The sequence below is a fragment of the Diplotaxodon limnothrissa genome, linkage group LG20 (genome assembly GCF_057381915.1).
Source record: "Diplotaxodon limnothrissa isolate DT_005_m linkage group LG20, D_limnothrissa_male_GT1.1, whole genome shotgun sequence".
Taxonomy (NCBI): domain Eukaryota; kingdom Metazoa; phylum Chordata; class Actinopteri; order Cichliformes; family Cichlidae; genus Diplotaxodon; species Diplotaxodon limnothrissa.
In genome coordinates, this window is record NC_140615.1 from 33,987,451 (window position 1) to 34,003,671 (window position 16,221).

The following is a 16,221-nucleotide window of genomic DNA, read 5'->3' on the forward strand; positions in this document are numbered from 1 at the left end:
GAAACTTGTAAATAACTCATGAAAGAATAAAGTTACATTGAAACCAAGCACACCATTGTTTCTCTTGTGACATTACCAATAAGTTTGATGTGTCACATGGCCCTCTTCCTATTGAAAAAACAAAAGTTGTATCCAAGATGGCCGACTTCTAAATGGCCACCATGGTCACCACCCATCTTGAGGAGTTTGCCCCCTCACATATACTAATGTGCCACAAACAGGACTTTAATATCACCAACCATTCCCATTTTATTACGGTGTATCCATATAAATGGCCCACCCTGTACATCAATATAATATTATAAATACTATACTAACAATATAACATGAATGTTTAAAGTAAATGTGTATAACCATGATGATGGCCTTGACTTTTAACTGAATAGGCTGAAAACAGGAAAACATATACAATGTTATTTATTTAGGTTTTTTTTTTCATGTTAAATCCCATTTTAACTACAGAGTGCTAGTGAAATTAAATAGTCACACTGAAATATTGATGTGATAATGGTACGATACAAGATGGATCAAAAGAACAATGAATGCAGGACATTCCAGTTTGATATCAAAGTTTTCAAAGTTATTATCATTATTGTTATTGTTATTAGGCATGTCAGGGAAAACTGATGTTACCTGTATTTATAGGATTAAAAAAGGCATATTTGGACCATTAGATGCTGAACTTGATTCATTTCTAAATATATTTCTTTGTCATATAACCTAGATAAAATATCATGATGATGGGAGAAGTATATAAACACAATAAAAGTTATAAAATGAAGATCTTGGCACATAGAATGAACAATACAAGTATGGATACACAGAATAAAAACAAGTATATACAGTACTGGACAGAGAATAACACTAACAAATAGATGGGCAGAGGTGACATAAGGAGGCTCTGTGTCTAAAGTCCTTGTGAGTTTGTTGGTCAAACAGTGAGTAAAGAGGCCTTTTGGCTTCGTGATTAATGCCATGGTGTGACTTAAATGTCAATACTCGTTTTGCTTCACCATGGCGATTGTCCACAACTTGGTTAGCCATCATTTTACAAATTTCTACATTTTTCATGGCTGTCGCATGCGGTTAAGATTTATCAATCACTGACATGACTGATCAAAATGATCATGAAGCACACATATGTACATACAGTACAATAAGGAGGATAAGCGTAGATGCATGTATGGATATATACAGTCAATGCACAGTACAGATGCAAGTTAATACACTCATGCAAAATGTCATAGTACACCCACACACACACACACACACACACACACACTTTCAACCACCTACGCACGTTAAGAATACAAGATGTATTCTTGTAAATAGATTTCAAGGCAGTGTAAGTTAGTTCCTGTCTGTCTGTTATGGTCTTACATTAATGTAAGGACACGTGTTGTTTAGGTGCTTTAGCTGTGTTTTCAGTTGGATGATTGGCTGGAGCATTAAACCAGATGACAGGCAGAGCCTCTGCTGAAGTGGACAGCACATTGCTGTGACTCCAGAGGCTGCAGTCATCATGGTAGCAAGCTGTGGTTAATACTAACATTATAGTCTTTTCACACCCAGAACTGCCCATCTCCTGTCTTTCTTCTCCTTCCTGACTGCCAACAAAACCCAGGAACCGAGTCTTCGTCGTGATTAATCAGCATCATTCATCTCTACCATTATTGTCATCATCAGACTAGTTTTCCTGATTTTTTTTTTGAGGCACGTAGCTAAAAGAGCAGGTAACAGGACCATATAACAACAGGAGTGTTTATGTAAGGGATTGCTGTAGTCCCTAAAGTCCACATTTCTGTGGCCTCTGTGTGATTAGGCAGGAGTGAATTCTGAAACAAAGATGTGTTTTCATCAGACGTGTCTGTGTGTATAGATGGGTAGTTCCTGGGATTCAATTCATTTTGGACTATTTCACAGCTCAGTGTCTGCTGTCTTGGTGGTGGAGTGGCCGTTGGTAGGTGGAGGAGGTTGGGTCTTTGCTGCCTCGGGGGACTCTCCATTTACGCTGGGTTTCTCCTGGGTCTCGGGAGTGGGGATGAGGGGGGCTACAGAAGCAAGAGTGCTCCCCTGGTTCTCCTGATCTGCTGGATAGGTCTCATCTGTCTGTAAATAGACCACAAGTAGGAGCTCATCAAACAAAGACTAGAAATTTTCAACTGACCATCACAATACACACATGAAATAATATAAAGTCGTCTTTCTGTTCAGAATTTACAATTGTTATAAAGATTTTTAATTAATCCAGGGTGCACGGTATGGTGTACTACAGCTTACAGTAACACCTGTGCCAGCATGAATATATAAATAAGTGAGTTCCACAATGGAAAGATACTCTACTGTATATTGTACAATATTCTTACCAGCTTCACTGCCTTGGTGTCAGTCCTGCGTTGGCAATAGCAATAACCCACAGTGATTCCAAGGGCAGCAAGCAGACCACTGACAAGTAGTCCCACAAACACAGAGGAATTTGATGATGACGACGACGACGACGACGACGACGATGATGATGATGATGATGATGGTGATAAATGTAATGATGGTGATGGACTTTTAGTACTTCCCACCTACAAAAAAAGTATAAAAGGACAATGTGTGATTAAAAAAAGTTATATGGGAACAGTTAAAAACACATTTCTGGTCAAAAAAGTCCAGAAGAAAATAAGAGGTGTTCTTATCTCAGTCATGAGATGCAAGTTGTGAGAGTGCAAGTTAAGTTCTCATAGCTGAGTTTTTGCTGTCTGTATCTGTGGTGGTGCATTACAATTAGAGAACTTTCACAGGGAGAGTAGGGTTCAAATTAAACGTGAAGCCAAATGTTGGCCTTTTATAATATGATTTGTAGCCGGTGTATAATGTCCATGCTGTCCTATTTCAATAAATAGAATAAAGAAGGAAGCGTGAGGATTGTCTATTTGCAAGTAGTTTAAAAAAGAAATTTGGAAACAATAAATAAATAAATATGATGATGATGATGGGCAAGCAGAAGAGAATGGATGGACAAATAACTTTTTTCTGAAATTCACCTTCTGTAGCTTTGAGAGAAACTCATATACAGTATATTAAAAAAAATATTATGAAGGGTTTTCACACAAAGTAAGAAAAACAAAAAAGTACATACTTGCTGTTATGTGGAAGGACAGTAGTTTCTGTAATAGTACACTTTTTCCATATGTCACTGTCTAGGCTGGAGCAATCTCCTACAAAATATATCCTATTTTGCAATTGCCTAATGCAATTTTCACTTTTCAGTACATAGTTTTATTCATACACATTGAGCACAGGGCCACCAATCAAACGTGTGTTTCAGACTACACACTGGCCTTGTGTGCCTTACAGACAAGATGCAGCTGAGTGAACTTGCTGACCACACCTTCGTTTTTTTTACCCACTTTAACCCTGAATAATGATATCATCATTGCACAACTTCAGGCTTTGTAACTTGGGAACACTTTTTATTCTTCTGTAATGTGATCCAGACTGCTTTCAGCATTCCCAGAAGACCACTGTGAGCTGTAACTTTGAATCCTCAGTTAGTTGGGAGTGGGCTCACAGCTGGACTCGTCTGTAATGCTCAGAGCTTTGAAAAGAAGAGGAAGAAACTCAGGAAGGCTGAAGTCAGATGACAAAATCAATCCCAGGGAATCTGTGCTGTTCTCCATCTGTTGCTTGTGACTGATCAAATCCTACATCTCATTCCTGCTTTGCTTGAACTTACATGACCATAGTTGGATGTTTAATTTGAATCGGCATATTTTAACATAAACAATTTATTTGATACTGAAGATAGAAGGAGAAAAACATGTGTTGGATTTACAGATTTTAGTGTTCTTATTTCCCATAACCTCCATTGTAATATTATAAAATGTGATCCACTGATACCGACTCTGTTATCAGTGTCATATCAAGCTATTTAGGAATTTCATGTTTAGTTTCAGGTTGAGTTGGACAGTTGATGGTCCTGGCTTGATGTTGCAGTAATGACCTATATAACGGACTTGTTGCACTGTCTCTACACACCTGGAGTCACATATGGCACAATGTAGCGATGACTTCCGATGTAACATTTAACATCAAATTTCTTTTGTTGTTCGTCAAAAAATACATGTGCAATTACAGTTTAATAATGTGAGGATAAGTATATTGTATTACACAGTAAGATAAATCTGTAGTTCTTTCTGTAGGTCAGATATTTCTGTTTTGACAAACCTTAAAAAGAAATAAAAAATCTATAATATATTAAAGTTGTTGCAAAAAACAGTTGTGAAAAAAATGAGCCACACCTGTTCGAGTGCATGAGTGGAAACATTAGCTCTCCAGTTCATTTGTCTCCAGCATTGAGCACAGCTTCATGATTTACAACTGCTGAGGAATGTCTGAGAAAAGATCCACTTTTATGAGACCAATTTTTCCAACTGTAGGTCTTTAAACACATTCAGTTGATTCCTCCAAGCAGCACAAAACACTTCCTCGGGGCCCAAGGTGTAGGGAGCCAAATAAAGGGTCTTGGTTAGAGGGAATGCCACCAGGACGTGACTGGGATTAGCGCTGTCTCCTCTCATATCACTGTACTTATACTCCACATATATTGCACATATACATATAACTACAGCTTTTGTCATCCCTTGTAAATACATGTTTAAAAAATAAATGTCATCATTTATATAACATGCAGCATAACATATATAATTTTCATTTTTGCTGTTAGATTTATTGGTGATAGAGGTACTATTAGTTAATAAGTAGAAAATATGATGCTACAGGCCGGTATTTACCATTGTATTATCATTGCTGGAGTTTTCTTCATCCATTTGCGGTTTTGCCGTGAGAAACCAAAACGCACTGTCGTTACCGGAAGCCAAACTTTTGGTTATTGAAGTAATCAGGGAATCAATGGAGGTTTCGTTTGTCTCTGAAAATAAAGTTTAAATACAAAGTTTTGTCAGGCACCATGTCTTATGTCACAAAAGCATGTCTGTATATATTTTGAAGGAACTTGGCACTTTAAAATAATATCTCTAAAATATAGTGAAATTCTCTGGAATCCAGTGCTGTTCTCACATCCCATTATACATTTTTTGAAGGTTCTTACCGTTACTGACACTTGGTGTTTTGGTAGAGGCGGTGGTTTGGTCTTGACATATCACTACACCTGTAAGGAAGGGAGAGCAGGTGAATCACAGAAAGACAGAGACATCGAGAAAAAGGAATTGCAAATTAAACACTTTATAATTAAAATGGTAAAAAAAAAAAAGCTTCTTGCATAAATACACAGTTTGTCCCATATGTTTTGTCATTTCATTTCTTGCAAGTGCTCATAAAGTTTGATGCCAATCAGACAAAGCAGGGTTTTTTTTCTCGGCATTGTAGGTCCAAAGTATAATGTCATTTCCTATGGCAACATTAGCTAGCTTTACATTACAGTTCAAGCCTTATTTTGAACCTATTCTGTTGGATTTGCTTCAAACTTGCAGTGCAGCCCAAATGTTATGATTCCTTGGGAAGAGGACATTTATTTATTTATTATATAAAAGTGATAGTGAAGTCTCAAATGAGAGCAAGTACCAAATCTTAAACGATTAGCCTACAAATTCTGATGCAAACTAAATCAATCGGGTCCTACCTGAAGTACTATAATTAGTTCCATGATGTGTGCCACTGTCTCTGCTGCAGTTATGATTACATTAAATATACCAAATCCCACAAAATGAGTGTAGTTAACGTCTAGTTGTTTCAGTTCATTCATACAGGTTAAGGTTCCAAAGATAAAGTTTTTTCCATCTCCAGCATTGACTCTTGTCTTCACATCATCTGTAATTCTCAGATATCAAATATCAAAAACTTCTTACACTTGGTTTTCCACAGTTATGCCAGTGCAGTACTTCTTGCAGTTGCAACACACTGCTAATGTATATATAATCACCTTTAAGAAAAGATGTTTTATGTAAATATCTGTGAGTTTTTTTTTTCCATTTTGTTTGTTTCTAATAGAGGTTAAAAAGGTGGTTTGAACATCTTCTCCTGGTGATTTAAGCCTCAAGCCCACCCAAAAACATTTAACAGTTTGGCATATTTTCTTAAGGGTACTTGCTAATTAGTACTCACGGTTGTCTTAATTTTTACTCTCTGCATCATATAAAAATGAGCAGCTAAGTTTCAAAGGGTCGTGACCTCACCACACATCCATCTCCTGGGAGAAATCTTGTTTATGTAATAACTTCTTTTGGAAATCTAATATCATAATCATATTATGACTGAAAATTAATCTTAACAAGTATTTTTATATATTGAAGACTAGACAGTGTTATTAAACGTAAATGCTCCGATAAAAAGCTCCTTTGACTTTTATTTTTTAAAAACAGCCGCAAAAAGATATAACTATGTAGCACAGCTTTGCCACAGTCATGAAGGGTAAATGAGACATAATCAGCATCAGGGATCATCCTGCCTACTGTATGATGGCGGTGTAATTCAATTCAGCCTGAACTTCTAAACACTCCCCTCCTCATGGAAGAAACCCAGTGTAGTGTGTAAACAATTTTACGTGTAACCAAAACTATTCTGCAATCAGAGCAAAATGTTTTCAGTGCACCACTATCATTATTTAGTGAAACACAACACACATTTATGGGACGTAGATTTAAGTGTTTAGCGTGTGTTTGTAATCCTATAAACATGGCTAATTTGAACATATTCTGGGGAAGTGCCAAGGTCACTTTGAAATGTTTTCATCCAAAACAAGAAGCTAGCGAATGGCCAATATGATGCATCTACCACTCTAGATTGGACCATGTAGGTTCTCTCCAGCAATGTGTCCTTTCTCACCAACAGCATCAAATGGCTGGATATTGACCAAAGTTGGTCATATGCTACAATTAAATTTGTAAATTGGGGTACAAATCTGGGCTATCAGATCATTCGATTAATTATGATTTAATCTGCTGTGTTTAATATGTCAAAAATAGCCAGCCTACCAAATTGACTTACCTTAGTTTATACCTCGTGACTCTAAATATTTCTTAGTGCAATCAGTATCAGTGAAAGATTTTAAAGCATTCCACTTACTAAGCAGTCTGTATGAATTGTAAGACACTGTAAATCCCTTTATTCTTATGTTTTATAAATGAAAAAAATCACAATTCAAGAAAAAGGTGATTACATTAATCCTTACATGTTGAAACATTATGGAATATGTCAAACCGTTATAGGTAGTAGTGCCTCACTACTGTGGACAGAGACAGCTTATACAATTGTGTGAAAAGTCTTCCTATGTTTCCAACAAGGCCCCCCTGGCCTCAACAAGAAGCCTTAGGCGCTCCAGTCTCAACACAAACACAGGGAAACACAAAAAAATGCATAAACACATCCTTGGTCTCTCTCAGAAAGCATAAGGCCAAGACTGTGAGTAAATCTTGGGTGAAGATTGAGTAAATCTTGCTCATCACTGCTTGACTACATGAAGTGGACTTCCTGGCCTGGCTGTCCTCCTTTTAGCCTGGGTGATGTGGTGTGTAGCCAGATGTAAAGAACTAAATAATAAGTTAAATCAGATGTGCTGTACACTGTAGTTGTTGTTGGACAAATTAAAATTACAGACAGTGAGACAAAAGGTAAAACTTCTTTGAAAAAAAAAGAAATATGAGTCTCTTAAAGCACCTGCTTTGTCTGCTGCCATGATGTGCATGTATCTCCCAGGAAGTGCTTTGTTCTCTTTACATAGTTTATAGGACCACAAGAGTTTTTAACATGCTGCTGGAGTAATGAGATGCTGGTCTCAAGTTTAATCCAACTGTACTTCATGTACTTTAAATGGCAGGGGAATGTAAGCAACCCCTAAAGTCAGATACGCTGTAAACACTGTGGATGTCAGCCCCAGAAATAAAGCAAGATGATCCCTTGGGAGATTCTCAAGAATTTCACAAGTGACTGGATTTGTAGTAATGGATTACAGCATGAAAGGTCATTACAGAACTGGCAACCTGGATTGCACATCATCAATCACTACTTTTAGAAAAGCTTTGTGTATTCAGTCTATAGAAGATTCAAGTCTGTGCAGGGGTGCTATAGCTACATGTTGCAGGGAGGAGGCCGCGTATCATTATCATCAATTTATGCACTAAACTTGCTATGACAGCCAGACCTTTCATTTTTACATTTGGTTTTGTTTAATGCCAGACAACCTTATTTCACCGCTCCTCCTCACTGGGGAAAAGTCTTCCCTTGCTGTATGCACTAACAGATGCAAAAACATAATTTCAAGAGCACGGTGCCAAAATCACAAGCTAGAGAATGTACAAAGCGTAATGTTCTCTGAAGATAGTTCAATCTGTCTAAAACGCAGTTGCTACCATGGTAAGGTAAGATTAAATACAGATTTTACTCCTGTGTGTTCATTTTAATGGTAGCTTCAGGTCTCTTCCTGAGAATGCAGCTTCTCTACTCATAAAAAAGTACGAAAATTAAACTTTTTATGTTATCCTGTGCTTGCTTCACTTTATTTACTTGATTTACTTTTAGCTATTTCCTACATTTAAAGGGCAGTTAAGATATTGAGTCCAATAGCAATAATGATGAGCATAACAATAATAAAAATGCACTTTTTTTTAGCATCAGAGGTTGAGCACTTCCTTTGAATTTCTAATTCAACCATGATGAAATTGAAATCGTTGATCTAGTGCTCAAACTGCATGAGTGGATTCTGCTACATACAATACTTGGAATGCTTGTTCTGAATTCATCATCATCATCATCATCATCATCAATACTTTACTTGTACTGAATAAACAGACTCCTTTAATGCACAAGTCTACTGTATGTCTGCCTATATATGAGAATAAGAATAGTTTTATTTCCCATGTCGCTGTTATGGGAAATAACTAAATATGAAACAAAAATCTCTCAGCTGCCATTGTGATTGTCATCCCAGCTTTTGATTTTAGGGTGGGGAAGAAGCAGGAAATTGCAGTAAAAACAAACGTTGTCACACCTGATTAAGTGGTTGCAGTCAGACAGTATAAGCCGGGGACAGGAGTCCTTTACTTATGGTATTTGAGGATGAGGCCTGTTTCCTCTCTGGGGAGATTGGGGAGGAGGCCTGGAGAGGGGGATGAGTGGTGCAGCTGCAGCAAGTCTCCTTGGGGAGCTCTTTCCCTCCCTACATATGTGCTGTGCTGTGAAATCAGTAACATCATGCAAAAGGAGAAAAGTCTCAGCCCTAAACCTTGGGGCTTAGATTTGACCTCCACCCAGACTGTAGAGACAACACCTTGGATGTCATAATGAGCCACACCCTCCTTCCATTACTTCACCAGATGTCCAAAGCAGAGCCCAAAGTCTCCCATCACTCATCCCTTGCTACTCCTAGTTGTTCCTATTAAGAGGAATTCTATTTTATATTTCAAATTTAAGCAGAGATTCTTTTCAATCCTGCAGGCCTTCAAGAAAAATATAGATCTTTTCATAGCATAAACCAACTAAACACCAAAAAAACAAGAAAACAACAGCACACTAAATCACTACAGTTCCGTTTATTGCTATTTGGTGCAATGAAAACACTTGGAATATACCAGTTAATCAGTGAACATAAGAACTAATTTTGCTTCTGCACAGACGGTTGGCAAATGTTGACTTTTTCCACCCTGCACACGCCCCTGCTTTGAAACAAAACACAACCATAAAAAAACAACCCAAAAACAATAATAATTAACAGGCTTGGAATGTTATCCATGCACATCCTATTGTATGACAGGATGTGGATATCACAGCACACAGTGACCTCTTTGAACTACAGGGACAAACATGCTGGAAACTACAGATAACAGCCATCACCAGGAACATACTCTTGGAGTGGAACTATAATGCCTGTTGTTAAGAAATATAACCTGGGACTGTTTTTATTAGGAAGATTTTACTTACTGATATTCTACCCAAGCCTATTGTGTTTCAAAAGCTATAGTACTGAAAAAAATGTTTTTCAGCAATAAAGCAAAAAACAAAAAGGTAACATTATTACTGATAGCAGCCGCTCACTGTTGTTTTTATTCAACCTCTAATTTACTCATTAAAATCGTTTCAGCAGGGCAGTGAAACTCAAAACCTATGTTTCCAAAACAGTCTATCCATTTTCTTAGTGGATTAGAAACTGGACACACCAGCTGTTCCAAGAGGCGGCAAGCTGCTCTCCTTTTCTATCCATGGATTGATTTCAAGACATGTTTCATGATACTCTGTTGGGAAAGAAAAAAGAGACTGAAACATATCGCTCTAAACAATCTGGCTTTGATATTACTGAAACTAAGGAACCAAATTGGAAGAGGAAGCCAGAGAAGTAACTGTAATAACTCAAAAACCTTACGCATTTCTAAACAATGCAGTATCTCCTACAAATGAAAACACTTGCCCAGAAACATATACGCTACAAATGAATGTGGTGTTCCAACCAAGGGCTTTTAAGAACAGCAAGGGGTGCAGTCTTATGCTTTCAATTAGGATGTCTAAAGTATGCCTTCAACAGTGTGCCATTTAATGAACATTAATTACCAAGAGCTATTATTTTGGCAGTCAAAACCCCCCACTAATGCTCATTAAGAGCTTTTATCCCCCTGGGTAAACAATATAGCCCTCTTTAAGGAAATCCCAGCCTGGGTATCCAACGTAGATTATGTAGTTTATGCAGTGATTGCATTCTACTGGTGTTACGACATCCTCATAACTTTACATAAGTCAGTGAGGACAATCTGTTGCTTACGTTTTAGCAAGGGAAAAAGCAATGATGACATAATAAGTGAAACGATTTTTCCAAGTTCTTGTTTTAGAAATCACACTTATTTTCTGTTCATTAGCTGAATATAGAGCTGAGGTTCATCTGAGCAAAGGTGTTAAGAGCTTCTCATCCTTTGGACATCTCATACTGCCAATTTTCAATTAAATGAGAGACTACTTTTTTTTTTCTTTCAATCCTAGCAGCTGTAAAATTGCAGCAGGGGAACAAGGAACAATAAGCTCACCAGAACAGCAGTAATTGGAAGAAGGAAGATTTGAATGGTAGCACAGCTTCTGTTTTTCATTGTTGTGTGAATTTGAGATCCTGTTTCTCTTTCTTCTTTCTTCTACCTTATTATTCTAGTTGCTCCGTTCTTTGCTGGTTAACTACCCCTTCAGTTTTCATACAATTTCCACCATTCAAACTCTGCTAACGGTTGGTATATCTTTTGGTGCTCATAACTTTTATACTTTTTGAAATATGAAGGTTTTTATGCCATTTTTTGGCCCATTTTGATGAATGGAACCACATTACAAGTGTGTTTGCTGATTTAGCTCACAAGGGTGAGCTGTGTTTCAGCTCAGTGAGACGAGCAGCTGTTTTGTGACTCGGAGGACTGGGTTTGAATGTCAGCCATGGCTAAATTTCTTTTAAGCAAAATTTATTTTAAGTTCAACTTTTTCACCTCTTTTTAGCACAAATTTCAGCTTTTTAACTCTTTTCAGCACAAATTCCGCTTCTTCACCTCTTTTCAGCAGAAAGTTCTGCTTTTTTTTACCTGTTTTCAGCACAAATTCCGCTTCTACGCCTCTTTTCAGCAGAATTTTCATTTTTTTTCACCTCTTTTCAGCAGAAAGTTCAGCTTCTTCAGCTGTTTTTAGCAAATTCCACTACACAGAATTCACACTGCATTTTTGCAGGAAATGCAACTTTTTCTAGTTAAGATTGTTTCACAAGGTAAATATTGTTGCTAGACAATCTATTTATTGAAGTAATTTCCTTTTCATGGATGATCATTAGTTAGCGGCTTTGTTTTGCTTTTCATTAACATCATTTTTGGAAGGAAGTTGGCTCCAAATAAAGATAATTCAGAGAGAAATACATTTCAAAATGTGATTTTGCGCATGTGGGTTCAGAGATATGGTGTCAGAATGTACACTGATACAAGCTGTTTATTCACATCTAACCCGGTTTGCACATTTAGAAATCGCTAAAGCAAAATGGCTGGTTTTACAGAACACAGGCTTCAGGTTTAATTGCTTTGCAAGCTCACATGGCTCCTCAACCATGACTTTGGGCCCAAGTGAACACACACCCTAGGCTGACATAAGACCATGATCTGCCAAGGCTTACATAAAAGACCCACACCCTTCAGCAGATGACGTGACTCAAACTTCATCATCACAACTTGAGACTGAAAGAATGCTGGTCAATAGCCGAGGGCCATGAGTGGCAATATTCTGGCCATGTTTACATTGGCAAAGTTGTTTTCTGAGAAACAAAGTTTCAAAAATGTGTGTGCAGAGACATATCAGGGCTTATTTTCACTGAAGTCTGCTCTTTCACTTTAAAACATTAAGTCTTGACCCTTTCATCTTTTAATTGTTCTTGTTCAGAACGAATTAGTCTCATATTTTTACAGATCATCACAAAGTACTAACGGCTTTTTACTTCTACACATGTGCAAAAATGCACACAAGTAACTTAATAAGAAACTGGAATATTCCAACCATGAATGAAACTTTTTTCACTATGATATGTAGCAGCAATTGTTCTATCCTATTCTGCTCCGCCTGAGGCCCTGACTTAGCAACAGAAACAGTCATTGTAGATGACAAGCTGAAGTAAGTGAGACAAGATGTTTTTCCCCTTCTCCAGAGCAGATTTAAAGCTTGGGTTTTCCCCTGAAATCTTGAGAGAGAGAGAGAGGGAGAGAGACCGCTTATAACACACTCCAAAAGGCAATGAATGACATCATCTAAGATTTTAGTCCATGGCCATGTCAGCGCTGCATATTTGCACGCCTGCATAGATACTGAATTACAGCCATGGGAAGTGAGTGTATAAACGCAATCTGTTTGCAGTCAGGGTGAGAGACCTGTTTATATGTGACAAGGATGTTTGCTCTGATAAACCAAGTGAGTAATTCTGGGGTTAAAAGTGAAGGAAATTTGGTTCCAAAAAAACAGTTCTTTGAATGGCCACTTGAGACTGATTCTGCAAGTCAGTGCCCAAGATGCCCAAGTTAATGTCCCAGCAGTAGAAATAAACATGTTTACACCCTGATACAACAAAAAAGCAGTCTTTATCTCAATAGCAAATCTCCACCTTATGAAAACTGTGCAGAGGGGACACTTTTTTTTATAGTTCTTTGCACGTTTGCAGCAACATGACATTACTGCTAAGCCAAAACTTTTTGTTAAACATCCTCTATAATATGCTGCTGACATGCCACAGGCACATAAAAAACACTCTGACCAGTTGAGGGACTCTATCTCTAAGGGTGCCTTGTTGTATATAACATCTGGTGCTGGTGTGTCCTTTATTATCCTTTGTTTCAGTAGCTAGTCATCACTCCTGACTGAAAGCAGCCCATTGGCATTTTGGAAATGCTCCAACCAAAGGCCGTTTCAAGTCGTTTGGTTATAGCAGTTTTGTCTTTATAAAAAGTCTTTACAGCTGTCCATTCCTCCCACGTACAACAAGCTGAAAGTGAGAACCAACACTTCATTTACCTTCTAATACTCTGAGACTTTGAGATAAACTATTATTACAACACCGGTCACAATGCCAACATACCAAATTGCGAAAGGTTTTGTATGATGTGGGACTTTCCAAGACTTTGCAAAAATGTGTATTCAAGGTTCCCAGATATCAGAGAGTTCTGATACTACTGCAACCACAGAAGCTGGTATTGTCAAAAGAAATCAATGACAATTTGTCTCTTGTGACCTAGAGCTGGGACCCATGTAAACTAAATCAAAACAAGAAACAAAATAATCACACGCACACACAGAATGGCAGAGCTGCATGAAGACACAACAATCCATCACATATAATTAGGTGAGAAATGTTCAGTTTTTGTTTTTCTGAGCCGTCTGTGACCAGATTTGTGTAATCAAAGGACTGCTGTTGGATGTGGTGAGAAGCGTAGGACGGGTGAGCAGACAACACAACTGCGGAGTTCTTAAAGTAGAAATCAGAAGCTGTGTGCTTAAACCTAAAACAAAGGTGCAATGTTTATATCCTTTGTTTCTGAAATGCTAATTAAGACCACTGCTTAAACATTGATTTGCAAATAGAGCAAAAGGCGAGGCGATCATGGCTGAAATCATAATAAGAAGTGAGTGAAAACAAACTCAGTTAATTAAATTATACAAAATTCTTGACATAATAAAACTAGACTAGATTAGAACACAAATAACCAGGGTCACTGGGGCTCAGGTGCTTTAGCGCTTTAGTAATTACAGGTTTCATCCCTGGTCTGTTCACATGCCAATGTTCTTTGGCAAAATAGTGAGCCACAAGTTGTTCTTGAAGTCAAGTGAGTCCCTTTCATTGTAGGTCCATTACTGTATGAGTGCATATCATTCATTGCTTAACACAAATAAACATGGTTGGTTATTAGATCACTTGTCAGACATAATTTCTCACGTTTTTAAATATTAGAAAGACTGAAGGAGTAGCATGTTGCCTGAACAGTAACGCCTCTTGAGGTGACTTTGTGACTTGTATACTAGGCTATATACATCGAAAAAAGTAATCTGCGTTGACGGGGTGTGCCCAGAGTAATTAGATTTCTATGTAAATTTAATTACCATCTGTTAGGCTGCTGATGCAGGCAATATGGCTCTTTACTACACTACAAACATGTTCTGCCATCCCATGATTGTTTCCCCTTTAAAAGTTAAGCTTCAGTTATTTTCCATCAATCGTGAAAACTCCTCTTAGTGTTCCCAAGGTCACTCCAAACATTTACCTCCCCTGTGGCCTTAGCTCTGCAGAAGTCGTTACATTGGGCTGAACTAGAACTAGACCTGGTTTACAACAAGCGAGGAAGCTCTATCGTCCAAGCCATACATTACCCTGCAATTAACGTCAGGCCTCGGACTGATTTGGAGTGGACTGCCCAGTGTGTCCACACGCATCCGCATAATTGCACACTTGTGCACACAAAGGCACACACATTTACTATAAGGAACACAGATGAAAGAACTATTTTTGCTCAGTGATGAAATAATATGAAATGTGGTTACTTTTACACATGTAGTACATGTGCAGCTCTCTAAATACATTCCGCATAATATGTGTGTGTGTGTGTGTGTGTGTGTGTGTGTGTGTGTGTGTGTGTGTGTGTATTCTGAGACTATATTATGTGTGGTTTACTAGCTCCACGGAGATACACTGCAGGGTATAAAGTATAATGAGTATGTACAGCAGCTTCCACTTCTGAGCAAAGCCTTTGTGTCTGCTGCTACTCCACTGCTAACCATGCCTCTTTGCATTTGTGTGCAATCTCATGGTGGAGCACATCAAAGCAAATCCCCAGCAAGTTTGTAAGCTACTGTGACATAAACAAAATCTTGCTGATGGAGTAGAACGTTAGACACTTTTAGATAAAAAAATAAATGAACTTCACACAATATATAAAACTCTGTTTGGATAGAATAACTAACTAAGGATGAATGCCCGAAAATGCAAAATAACATACTTTAATAAATACTTATTACAGTACTCACTGCTAAGGACCAGAGTGCAGAGAAACAGAGGTTGAGTCATCTTTCTGTAGAGTCCATTCATTCTCCACGTTGATGTAGCCATCCTCTTTGGTCTCAGTTGGTGCTGGGACTGTGTTAGAGCAAAAAGTTTCTACACACTGAAGGTTAGTGTGAGGGAGGGGAAGCAAAGGGTCGTCGATGAGGTCTGATAGAGGAGAAAGATAGAGCCTGGTTTGTGTTCTCTTTCTCTTTATATGGCCCAACTCTTTGGCCTCTCACTCTGTGCTTTTTCCACACCCCCTTTCTAACTGCCTCCTGCCCATTTCCCCCAGAGCAACAGTCCCTCTTCCTCCCTTTACTGTGTTCCTGTGTGTGCTCGCATGATTAGCTGGCCAGAATGGGATAATGAGATGTTATTGGGAGATACTTGGCATCAGACTAAGCTTTATGTGTTGTAGTTTGTTTCCTGGTGAAAATATTTGTCTTCTTTCACAAAAGTGTGCACATTTTATGCACTGTTTCGATTTTTCTGCAATTTGGTGGTTGTGCTTAGACTTAAGAAAGGCTTCAGGTGATGCTCAGCAGAAATATGAGCCATTTCTATTGACCGGTCTATGAAAAACAAGTGCAAAAGTACAGTACAAAGATGTAAGCAAAAGTGCAAATGTAAACAGAGTTTTGAGAGAAGACAAAGAATTGTCTGCAACACATTTGACTTCAATTTGGCTAAAGATT

At 38.0% G+C, this 16,221-nt stretch overlaps 1 protein-coding gene across 1 annotated transcript; it reads right to left on the bottom strand.

The window, feature by feature from the left end:
* Positions 1–445: 445 nt before the first annotated feature.
* On the bottom strand, positions 446–15,729 carry cd34 (CD34 molecule). The gene is made up of 5 exons (XM_085344403.1): positions 15,508–15,729; positions 5,099–5,158; positions 4,782–4,918; positions 2,367–2,573; positions 446–2,109 (listed from the first exon to the last, which is right to left on the bottom strand). Exons 1-5 carry the CDS (start codon positions 15,587–15,589, stop codon positions 1,918–1,920), a joined length of 678 nt encoding a protein of 225 aa, XP_085200529.1. The 5' UTR covers positions 15,590–15,729; the 3' UTR covers positions 446–1,917.
* Between the last annotated feature and the right edge of the window lie 492 nt (positions 15,730–16,221).